Raw genomic sequence first — 12,665 nt, 5'->3', positions numbered from 1 at the left:
AGCTGGCGTCGTGGAAGGGTTCTTGAGGAGGGTGAGGCCCTCATCCCAAATGTCGTCCAATAGAGGCACTGAGAGGACCGTCTTCCTGTTGGCCTCGCGCCGCTGATAAAGAAAACCTTCCTTCTTCTCCTCAGGGCAGAGTTGGAAAAGCTCGGATGCCCTGGTGATCATGGAGTGGAACGATCCAATCTCGTCGGGCGGAGAAGCCCTGGTGGGAGGCGACGACGGTAAATCCTCGTCGTATACCTCGTCGTCCGTAACCGTCGCTGCCGTGTCAGTCCCCGTATCATCCCCTCGGGTGGACGGGGAGGAGGGCTGGGCGGGGCGCGACGGCTGAAAAGGAGGTGGAGGGTGGATCCTTCTTTTCTTAGTAGGGGGGGCACCAGAAGGTCCCGGTTCTGGGTCCCCCGACGGGAGAGGTTCCTCCGTCGGCAACGGTAGTCTCGTCCTTATCTCTGAACATAAGGACTGTATAGCCAACAAAATGGCCGCCGAGTTGTCTTGCGGTGCTGGCAGAGGGGAATCCGACGGGCGATCAGGGGCCCCGTCGGTACCCTCGACGATGTCGTTGTCACCTGCGTCGGGATCCATCCCGACGGGCCGGTCTTCTTCCACGCCGAGGCCGTGGCTTAAGACCTCGACCAATTCCTCCTCCGAGGTTGAAGCCGAATCTACGACGACGCCCTGCCCCCCCTTTCTCTTCCCCTCGGGGGATTTCACGGGGGTCCTATCGATGGGCACAAAAGAGGACTCCCTCCGAGGTGGCAGGGAGACTCTGAGCCCCGAGGTCGCCACCACTGGTGTAGCTTGCACAGGCTGAGCCAGGGCCGCCGCGACAGTTTCGATAGAGGGCTTGGCCGGATGGATTAAGGCCTTCACCGCCTTAGGTGCGCTCACCGCCTTATCCTTGAGGGGGCGGGATACCGCCTCGCTCCCCCTCCACCTTCGAGCTCGACCGGGGCCTCTCCAGGAGCTTCACCGGGTGCTCGGCCTTCCTCTTACCCGACCCAGAGCGTTGGCTCGTGGTTGATGGTGCCGGGGAGGGTGAGCCCTGCCTGGCGCCCGTAGAGCCCGACCGTTCGGCGCTCCCGGTGCCAGCGGACTCGCGGTGCTTGGCCTTATGTTGGACCCCCGTCGCCGGGGCGCCCTCAAAGGTCTTAGAAGACCGCTCGGTTTTCTTCTTCTTCTTCTCGCCGGACGGGCTCTTCCCTTCTAGCCAGTTGGCGAGACGTTGATGACGGTCCTTCATGGTCTGCTCCGACATGTTGCCGCAAAACGCACAGTCCTTCTCCACGTGCGTCTTGTCCTCATGTAGGCAGTAGAGACAAAAGGAGTGTTCGTCCTCCTTGAAGACGTTCTGAAGCTGGCATCCAGGGCAGACCCTGAACAGCTTTCCGGGCGTCGAGCTTCCCTTCTCCTGGGCCATGACTGGGCCTGAGAAACTTCTGGAGTCCTCCAAAAGCGTAGCTCGACAAATCTTCACCCTTGAGGGGCGCAGACGAATCCGACACGGGTCCCCGTTGATCGGATAGAGAGTCGGTGGAGCTTGAGACTCTTTTGACCGAAAAAATGAAGTTTTTGAGAAAAAAAACGTGAAAAAATAGGACTAACGCTCGAGAGCAATAGCACGAGGATCCCAACACATGAACGTGCGGTAAAAATCTGAAGATGGCTGCCAGAGGCGGGGCTTAGGTAGAGGGCAGTCATTGGCTGTGGTCAGTATGATGCAGAGATCAGTGATTGGTTATTACTACGAAAGACAGATCAGAAACGAAACTGATACTGGTTTTTTCTTTACCGAGGATTCCCAGCCTGACGACGGGGAATATTCATGAGCATGTGAATCCATGCCAGACCCCATGCTGGAGAAACTTAAAGCCCTTCTAGGGTCTAGCCTGTGTAACCTCTCCCTCTTTCCCCGGATTAGGAGGAGGATAGAAAGATGGTAGGGTAATCTTCCGAGTGATATGGAATTCAGAAACCACCTTTGGGAGGAAATTAGGCTTCACTTGCAGGACAACTTTGTCTTTGTGAAAGATTGTATGAGGGGATTTACAAGAAAGAGCTTGTAATTCGCTCACCCTTCTAGCAGATGTAAGTGCTATTAATAAAACAGTTTTAAGGGTAAGGAATCTTAACGAACAAGAATGGAGTGGTTCAAAAGGTGTGCCCATCAGGAAAGTTAGGACTAAGTTTAAATCCCATAGGGGAACTTGGAATGGTCTTGGGGGATAAACATTGGTTAACCCCTTTAGAAACTGTATTACCAAGGGTAACTTGAAATAGGATGGTTCTTCCGCAGTGCGCTTAAAGATGGATAGCGCTGCGAGATAGCCCTTGATGGTGCCAACTTGAAGGCCTGAATTCACCAAATATAGTAGGAAGGACAAAACCATTGGTGTACCACATGAAAAGGGGTCGATATTCTGTTCTCTACACCAGCTGCAAAATCTGTTCCAACGGCAGCGGTATAAAGACTTTGTTGCTGGCCTCCTTGCCGAAAGCAACACCTCCATAACATCATCAGGGAGGTCCCAATCCTTGTACCTCAGCCTTTCAGAAGCCAAGCGTGAAGGTTGAGGGTTTTGATGTCTGGATGGAGAACCTGACCTCCCTTCTGTGAGAGTAGGTTCTCTCTGAGTGGAAGTCGAATTGGAGGGCAGATGGACAAGTCTTGAAGGTCCGGCTACCACGTTCTCCTGGCCCAATCCGGGGCAATTAGGATCATGGTTCTCCGGAATCTTCTCAACCTCCTGATCATTTGAGGAATGACAGGGACCGATGGGAACGCGTACAGAAGCGGAAACTCCCAGTCCACTATGAACGCGTCTCCCAGAGCTCCTGTCGGGGGAAATTCCCTTGAGCAGAACAGATCGCATTTCCTGTTGAGGCTGGTGGCGAACAGATCCACCTGAGGGGTTCCCCAAAGGGCGAAGATCTCTTGAAGGACTTCCTGAGCTAGTTCCCACTCGTGGGAGACTGTGCTCTGCCTGCTCAGAGCATCCGCTGTCAAGTTCTTCTCTCCGGCTAGGTGAACTGCCGATAGAGAGATTCCTTCTTGGATTGCCCAAAACCAGAGCTGCATCGCCTCTCTGCACAGGGGTAGTGATCCTACGCCTCCTCTTTTGTGGAGGTAATGCATGGCCACTGTGTTGTCCGTCATTATCAGGACATTTTTCCCTTGTACAGCTGGCAGGAACGCCTTCAGCGCAAGTCTGATGGCTCTCAGCTCTAACAGGTTGATATGTAGTCTGGACTCCGATGGAGACCAACGACCGCTGATGGTCAAGTCGTTGGCGTGGGCTCCCCACCCCGTGAGTGAGGCATCCGTGACTACTGTTATCTCCGGCCAGGGTTGCCAAAATTGTTCTCCTTTCAGAATGTTCTCCTGACAGGCCCACCACTGAAGGCCTCGAGCCACCCTGTCGGGAACCTGAAGATCTGTCATTCTCCCTGAGAATTGTGACCACTGAGTCATCAGTGTCCACTTGAGGGCTCTCATTCTCAGGCGAGCCTCTGGCACTAGGAAAATGCAGGATGCCATGAGGCCTAGCAACCTCAAAAAGTCGAAGGCTGGGAGACGTTGGGCATCTTGGAAATTGGTAACCATCTGTAGAATATCTTGAGCCCTCACCTCTGGTGGCGAGGCTTTCCCCAGGGAAGTGTCCAGGATGGCTCCTATGAACTGGAGTCTCTGCGATGGTATCATTTGTGACTTCTTTAAATTGAGGGAGAAGCCCAGTTTGTGAAGGGAGTGGCACACGTGATTTAGCTGGATCTGAGCTTGTTCCGAAGATACAGCCCTGATCAACCAATCGTCCAGGTAGGGGTAGACGTGAATCCCTTCCCTCCTTAGACTTGCCGCCACTACCGACATTAACTTGGTGAAGACCCTCGGGCGGAGGTCAGCCCAAATGGCAGCACTCGAAATTGATAATGAGAGTTGCCAATTGCGAACCTCAGGTATTTCCTGTGTTTGAGATGGATAGGCACATGGAAATAAGCGTCCTGAAGGTCCAGAGATACCAACCAGTCCTGGAACTGAAGGGCCTGGAGGATCTGAGAAAGAGTGACCATCTTGAATTTGTCTTTCCTGAGGAATTTGTTCAATTCTCGCAAGTCCAAGATGGGTCTCAGTCCTCCGTCTTTCTTTGGAATGAGAAAGTAAGGGGAGTACAAGCCCTTGTTCCTCTCCGCTACAGGTACTGGTTCTATGGCACCTTTCTCTAGCAGGTCCAAAATTTCCTGCAAGAGGAGCGGATCTGGAGCTTTCTGAGAGCTGATCCCCGGTGGATGACTCTGAGGTATGCGTAGGAAAGGTAGGCAGTAACCTTGGGCAACTGTTTCCAATGCCCAAGCATCTGACGTGATAGCCTGCCATTCCGCCAGATGTTGAGTCAACCTGCCTCCTACAGGTGTCCTGTGAGGGAAGTCCTCAGAGTGGTTTTGGGGCGGCTGATGCAGATGGTAAAGAGGCACCTGCTGTTGCTGCGGCTTTTGAATATCTACCCCGTCCACCTCGGGTTGTCCCCTTTGAGCCGGTCGTCCTCTACCTCTTCCGAATGCGGAGTAGAAGCGAAAGGACTTGCCCCTCGCAGAGGTTCCTGTGGGACGAAAAGGTGTCTGACGGATTGCAGCGCCTAGGGATTTTGCTGCTGCTTTTGAAGTTTGCAGTTTCTCTAAACTGTCATCCGCCTTTTTCCCGAACAAAGAAGAGCCATCGAATGGCATGTTCAAGAGCCTGGCTTGCACATCTGGGGCAAAACCAGACTTTCTCAACCAAGCAAATCTCCTGGTTGTTGTACTTGCTGCCATTGCTCTGCTGATACTGTCAGCCGAATCAATGCCCGTCTGGAGGGATTCGCACATAGCGTCTTTACCGTCCTGTATGATAATCAGGAACGCCTCCCTTTCTTCTCCCTCCGGGATGCAGTCAGCCGCTGTAGAAGCACACTCCCAAAGTGTATGGCTGAATCTAGCAAGGGTGCAAGTAGCATTAACAGATTTTAACGCCATGCTACATGCCGAAAAAAACTTTCTTTGCCATAGCATCATATTTTTTATCGTCCCTGTCCTGTGGGACGGAGGGTAAGCAGTCTTGACATCAGTAGAAGATGCTACCTGTACCACCAGACTTTCTGGGGATGGGTGTTTTGACAAAAACTCCGGGTCTGTAGAAGATACCCTGTATTTTGTAGACAGTTTTTTATTTACTGCCGGGACGACATCTGGGGTTTCCCAGTTCGTCATAATCTTCCTCTGAAGAGCTTTATGAAAGGGCACCAGAGGATCCTCCTGTGGGCCTTTGTCAAGAATATCCGTGAGGTCATCTTGTTGGAAAGACTGTGAAGGTGCAGACCACCCCATAAACTCTGTGATCCTGGCCATTAAGGCTCTATAGGGGGTTTCAGCATGCTCCCCCGGGTCTGGCCTAGCCAACTCCACCTCGGGGGAAGTGTCTAACCCACTTGCCTCATGTAAGGAATCATGAAGATCCTTTAACCTGCGTTCTTCAGAGGAAAACTCCTCTCTAATTGGGGTTACAGGTCCCTGCAATTCAAATGGGTCTTCCTGTTCAGACAATTCACCCTCTTCCATAATTGAGGACATAGTTCTCAATTGTTCTGAACTCATAAAGGGTGTAAACCCCATCTCCAAGGCAGAGGGTGCCAAACTTGTCATAATCGGCCTCGAAAACGTCGATGTCGTCGACACTGACGTCAAAGGCATCGAGCGTGGCGTCGAAAACAAAGGCGGAGGCCTCGATGACCTCGACAGAATTGGGATTCTGCTCGACAATCTCGACGCCATCGAGGACCTGGGGATAGTCACTGGGTGTGTGGTAACCGTGACTTTTCTTGGCGTCGACGCCGGTGTCGAAGATGGCGTCGAGTCGACAGACCCGTGTGTCGAAGGTCCCTTCGACAACGGCGTCGAAGACACCGACCTCGGCGTCGACGGAACCTTCGTCGACGGGGTCGACGGAACCTTCGAAGAAGGTTTTGAGGTCATAGTCCTACTCGAGGGTTCGAGACGCGCTCGAGAAGTTTCCTTCGCCGGGTACTGCGACTCGCGGGGTTTTTGACCTTCGGGTCTTTCGACCAGAGCATCGCTCTCTGCAGTCTTCAAGGGGGTTGAGGCCGCTTTCTCGAAGACGCACATCATATTTTTGCGGAATTCCTCCCATTCAGCCCGGGAACTATGTTTCGTGGGGCAAGGGATTCTCTTTGGAGAAACAGAGGAAGAGGAAGACGGAGAAGGGGATCTTCGACGCCTCCTCTTCGAGTGCTTCGATCTCGAGGAGTGATGGGACCCACTCCGAGACCTGGAGAGCGAATGGTGACGAGGAGACGAATGTCTCGACTTTGTCGAGGAAGAAGAAGCTTTAAAAGTCTTACCTTTCTCCAGCTTCCCCCTACGCTCCTTCAGGGCCTTAGCTGTCATGGACATACAGTCCTCGCACTCCGAACAATGGTGTTCAGCTCCCAAACACCACAGACAAACTGTGAGGGTCAGTCAGCGACATCTTTTTCCCACAATCTCGGCATTTTTTGAAGCCAGACCGAGGAGTTGTCGGTTCCGACGAAGAAGCCATCGAGTACGGATCGAATAACTCGAGGTAAATAGGATTAACCTGACAAAACTGAGCAACGGTATTCCGAGGCACTGAGTAAGCGCGGAAAAACGGAACTGAGCAACGGACGCTGCGCGCGGCCTTTATAGGCAGGATGACGTCGACACGGCGGCTGTCGAGGGACATCGACTCGGAGGACGTCGACGCGCAGCGCCCTCTAGAGAAAAATTTTCCGAGGCCAGCAGAGCTGGAAGGAGATATCTAAGATAAGGAATACGTCGAAGGACACAATCCCTTCGAAACATAATTAATAGCTATAGATTTGCACTTTTTTAATGATCAAGTTGAGGTCCGACCATCAGATATGTGATGCCCATGAGAACTCAATACTTGCCCTGTAGAAATCTAGGGTTATTGATATTGCTGTCCCATGCTCCAATTTACTTTATAGGTTGATGGATTTGACAATTATATTGGAGTTGAAACGTAGGCATTCAATGTATTTTTTGATTTCTAGAAGTTATTTGAAATTGGGCATATTTCCATTCTATCAAAGTGAACCCATTTAAGATGGTGTCACGGTAGGACGCTATTTGCCAAAGGATCAATAGTGACCTCAATACAATGGTATGTGATGCATTATGCATAGCAGCAGGAAAGTTTTGCACATCTGTGTGAACTCTTGCAGCGTAAACGATGGCTGCTTTCCATGAGGTAGCCCCTTTTTGTTCACAATGGATTTACTCTGCGTAATTTATGGGCCTGTATCGACATTTATATATAGCACTCGAGAAGTCTATCAAATCTAAGTTTTTACAATGACTGATTCCAATTATTACGTTTTTTGGCTTTTGTATGAAGCATGAAATGTTTCCAAAATAAGCTTAATTTGAATAGTTACTAAATGTATTTCATGCCGAAGTAAACATTTAAATCCAGTGTGTCCCATACTAATAGGGGATGGTTATGCGCAGTGCTTTAAATGGAAAGAAAAGTGCAGGTACTCAGCAAGCTATGTAGCTGGACATTGCGGCGCAGAGCTTTGTGTGCCGGCTGTTTCCGTACGGCACCTTGGTCACAAGTCCATTTTAGGCACATCCTGTTTGCAGGCAATGCCCAGTGTGAGAAACCTAAAAGGTGTCTCCCTGACTAGTCCCTTGGAATCTGTCATCCAGGTGGCCAGGAAACGACCATCGCTATTGGATGGAGTTCCTGGGGGCGGACCAGTGCGGGAGGATCACCTGGGGGTATGGATGGGGGGGCCCTCGGGGAGTGGAAGTGGGACGCTGACGGGCGAGACGTGGTACCCCCATCCATAGAACACCTTTTCCCCATCCTACCTCGAAGGATCTTCAGAAGTTCTTACCTCCCCCCCTTTTCCAACACAAACACTTTCCTAAATAGTGACAAACAACGGACCACCACCCGAGCCGTTTACCTGACATGTGCCAACACAAGCGTCAGGCAATTGACAAAAACTATGCACAACTGACAGCCCTTTCCCTTCCCCACAGGGCTAAAAGTGGCGCACGAAAGCACACTTCGAGCAAGGCCAAACGCATGAGGAAGCAGCCATTCCGGAACGGCAGTTCAAACAGATAAGAACGTTGTCGAGATCTGAGAGGACGACAATGAGGGAAGTGCTCTTGCCTTTTTCAACCCAGACCTGCGAAGCCTCCGTGAACTGAATCATAAGACCGGGATTTACAGCTGGTATGTGGTGTAACAGATGTCAACGCTGCACGGGAGCCTCCCGCATTTATACACCAGGCGGGGAGGCATGCTTGCTACCGTGGTACCATCCTTGACTCCAGATGCAACACTAGCCAAGGGGTTCAGCAGAGGCGGTGAGTCAGAGAGAGCTGATGGCAAACCAGACTGTGTTGAGCCCAAGGTTGTGAACGGCAACATTGTATGAACTTGTGTACAAAGATTAAGCTTGAAAGAAAGTCAGCTGAAGGACCAGCTGCAGAGTGGTCAGGCGCTACTTGTGTGCTCATTCGAAGGACTCTGGCTGATCCCCTTTGTTGAAACTACAAGTACCAGAAGGCCCTAGGAAAGGCTGCCGTGAGGAGTCTGAGGGGTCATACAAGGGTAGAGTCAAACCCCTTGTACAATCAAAAGTCTCTGACACATTGACAAGAAGGAAAGCAAAGAAAAGTGCGTTAACAGAACTGTGTTAGAATGGATATGTGAACCCACAAGTGGGATACCAAGGGGAAAGCTAAGGAGAGTGAATCCTGCATACTGCTAAAGAAACATGAACCGTTTATTTGGCAAACGTGAACCTGGCTGAGGGATGCCTGCGAATCAAGGTGAATAGGAATACACCTGTGAACATTGTGTCGATGAGAGTGAACCCAATCGAGGATGTCCGCAGTGAACGATTGTTTAAGAAGACATCAGGACTCATCTTGTAAATGGTGATATTGTGAAAAGAAGGCCGTAGTGAACCAGACTGAGCGAGGCCCACGCGGCAAGAAGGATCGGAGCCCGGCAGAGGGGATTCTAAGGCAAAGAGTAATCGCCCTGTGAAGAGTAATGGAAGGAACTTTGTTGTTTATGACACTACAGGTCCTCTGAGGCACGAGACTGTGTGAAAGACTTGGGCACAGAAGGCCCTGATATTTTGGAAACTAACTGTAACCTCGTGCTGGCGAGGCACAGGAGTGTGCTGTGCTCCAAGGTCCTTCCTTGTCCCTTGCTAAACACGTGGGCAAGGGAGACCCAGCCATACCATCCTGACTTTTCATTTGGTGAACACTTTATTTTCTTGTGAAAATTATCCCACCCTCTTTTTGAAATTAGCAGTAAGGATTGGCAAATTATTATTATTATTTTTTTTTTTTAAGAATAGGCCCTTTTATTTGACAAGACGCCACTAGACCGGTCTTATTATTTGATGGTCGCAGCTTGCTCCCATCTTAGGTTTAGATTAGGCGTTTTCCCAAACCATTTATACATTTTAATAAACACCCTTGAACTGTGATCACTTGTGTCTGCCTTTACTGTTGCCACCATGAGTTCCTTACACTGGTAAGATTAAATTGTGTGTCAAGGAGCACACACTGTAAAGCAGTGTATCTGAGATCCTTCCACACAAACTTCCAGTTTGTTATACACTGTTAAGAAAGTTTGAATATCTAGATTAAACAAGACTTTCTTTTTTGCGTATTAAACTAGCAGATATCATGGCAGCCAACTTAGTTTTGGAAGGGGAGTTTTATTATTGCTCACTTTCATTGCCTAATGAGATATTTGCTAGGTAACTGGAGCCGTGTGCGAGTTTTCATTCGAAAACCTTTCATCACCACTCCTTAAACACTTACATATTAGAATAGGCACTGCCGATGACAAAAACCTCTTAAAAAAGTAATTTCCAAGGCTTTCCAAATCAATCTCTTCTCTGTCAAAGGACACCAAAGGTAGCAGGTGAAGCCCACTTAGTGAAACAGTGTTCCGCACCCAGTATGCCGAGAGCACATTAGATGCAGGTTTGTCTCTACTTTTGTTCTGCAGGGTGGCTCCTGAAGGAGACATTATGGGCACTGCAGGTGGTTGAGAAAGGAAGAGCAGGAAGAGGGTGCTGCTTTCCCTAGCAAAGGCTGCAGAAGCTTAGTCCTTTAAGTTGCGATAAAGTGAAATGAAAAGCTTTAATTTTCACCTCACAACATAGATGAGTACCAGTACTCTCTTTCAGACTCTTAAGAATTGCAGATACTCAATTGCTCAAAAATAAGAAGTGTAGGTACTGAGGGCCGGGTAGGCACGGCCCATTTAAAGCACTGGTTATGCACAACACAACTCCCATGTGATTTAGGTAATAAGTAGTCTTATTTAGACATCTTAATATATAGCCCGATCACTCCAGTAGTAATGTTTAATTTTGTTGCAGGGAGACATTCTGTGATGTGTCAATTCCATCCAGGTGCCTGTTAAATGCATGCAATTAGTTTGTTTGTGAATTCTCCGAGACAAATAGGCAAACGTACTGATTTTACATTTACAGGTTTTCTAGGAGGAGCTTAAATTATGAATAAAGCCCGCTTATTTTTGTTTCACAGATCAATGAGGATGTTTTTAATGTTGTTGATGATTAACTTCCTCGATACAAGAAAGGCCCCCCCGCCCACCCCTCAAGAATGTCCTTAGCTAACGTTTGTGGACAGAAGAATTTTGGGTGTATGGACATTTGTGCTTGAGACGTGTGAACATTTGTACAGAGTCTATTACTGAACATTATTATATTTACAGCTGGTGTTCAGGAACTTCTTTGTTAATAATTGATGACATTAATTTTTGTCCACAATTTAAAACTTTTTTTGTATGAAAAATGTGTGTTTTATATAAAGTGCTGTATTTTTCAAATAAATGAGTTTGGATTTTGTAAATGTAAGTTCTTTATGCTTTGTTAATTTTTCTAGATTTTAACTCCGTTTTGTTGGTGTATTTTACAAAGCAGAACAGAGGAAAAGTGGATTCACAGTGTTTATTTTCACTTGTTGCCCTTATAGGGAGGGAGCCTGAACACAACTGATTTACATGAGCAATACACTGGATAAGTACCTGCCCCGTTGTATTTTTCTGTACCACATTTGCACTTTTAAACTCCATTGTGACAAGCATGAAAACTTAAGTGGTAATGCAGCAGGAACAAACTGCACTGCTTAATTTAAGCAATAAAAAAAGCCTCTTACCTGCAAATTGATGCTATAAAAAAAGGGCCTGTGAAAAATATCTAGTTTGTGTTGGGGTGCAAGGCATTTTAATTAGCAAACAACGTATGCATTCAATGTATAGGTTACTGACCTGAAGACACAGAAGAGATTCATATGAGTTTTTGGATAAACCAAAATGTAGCAATGCCACAACTTCAATTAAAAGGTGTAGAAAAGGAGAGGGCTGAACTTTGAGGGTTGTAGGAACTGCCAAACCATTTAAAAATAATGATTTTATACAACTGGGTTGGTTACTCACGGTTCAATGCTGACAGGGGTAGCTTCGCCCATAGCTGTGAGGACTGGAGGAGTGACATCAGAACTAACTGTAAAAAAATAAGACACAGAAATTGCCGTAAAGAAGCATCTCAAAACTACAAAGGCCAAAAGTAACTGTGGCCTTTTGTTGCTCACAATGGACTCAGGATACTGTTCCATCACCCTACCCTGGACCTTGAACTAACAGATTAGCCCAATTACAATTACAGAAACCAGCTATCCACTCCAGACATCAAGACACTTAAAACTAGCTCTAGCAGACAATCATAATACACCAGGCGTTTTAAAATAAAATAAAAAAACAAATCACATTGGACCACCTTCCATGAGTTGGGTTGGATTAAGTAGAACAGTGCATTGGAACAGCGCAACTGTCTAGGATACAGGGTGATTGAAAACACGTGAGATGTTTATTTTATTTTTCTAAAAACGTTTGGCAACTACTACATCGAAGAAAGCAGAACTGGCAACACAAGCGTCTTTAGGTCATTTTCTAGCAAATATTAGACCCTTTAAAGCCATTAGGTTAAGAGACCAAAAGCCTCGGAACAAGGCCATTAAGTTCTCTTGTGTCGATTCAATGGGCAACTACAAAGAATCTAAGGAATAATTAGAGGCGTTCTTCGCTTTCCTGTGATGGAGAACAGTCTGTTGTGGTGTACGGTTAGGTTATTTCTGGATCAGATTTATTGGAGAAAAACACAAAATAAAGTGCATCATGTATGGTAAAAGTAACACTCTTGGCTAAAGTGTCCAGCATCTGGACTGTGAGGCTGTAATGCTGTGGCTTCTAGAAATTAGATCCCACATTGTGATTAATGCTGACTATCAATAAGCCCCCTGCTTACCAATTTTCAAGGAAAGCAACACACGCCCACTGATCGCAACCAAAATAATCAGAGGATGCGTGCACGGCAGACTTAGAAAGTAGCTAATACACCTGGTAATCCATAACAATAGTTTGTGAAACTGCATATTTAGATTTCAATTCCTCATCTGGAAATATGAGGCATTGTCTGTGGAGTGTAGGCCATTACAGGTTGCTGAAAGTAGTGTGGCGATGGCCTAGGATCTATTTGGGGGACGTTTCGAAA

At 47.9% G+C, this 12,665-nt stretch overlaps 1 protein-coding gene across 4 annotated transcripts in view; it reads right to left on the bottom strand.

Annotated features, from left to right (window-relative positions):
- Nucleotides 1-12,665, bottom strand: part of MIDEAS (mitotic deacetylase associated SANT domain protein) — a 1,134,261-nt gene that overhangs the window by 357,472 nt on the left and 764,124 nt on the right. For all 4 annotated transcript variants that reach the window (XM_069638766.1, XM_069638765.1, XM_069638767.1 and 1 more), the window contains one exon: nt 11,552-11,618. In XM_069638766.1, the coding sequence (XP_069494867.1) occupies nt 11,552-11,618 (67 nt within the window). The remainder of the gene's footprint in view (nt 1-11,551; nt 11,619-12,665) is intronic.

This window comes from Ambystoma mexicanum, chromosome 14, assembly GCF_040938575.1.
Source record: "Ambystoma mexicanum isolate Mex_15411 chromosome 14, UKY_AmexF1_1, whole genome shotgun sequence".
In the NCBI taxonomy this organism is placed as follows: domain Eukaryota; kingdom Metazoa; phylum Chordata; class Amphibia; order Caudata; family Ambystomatidae; genus Ambystoma; species Ambystoma mexicanum.
Note: the sequence above shows the minus strand (reverse complement) of the source record. Positions and strands in the feature narration are given on the sequence as shown.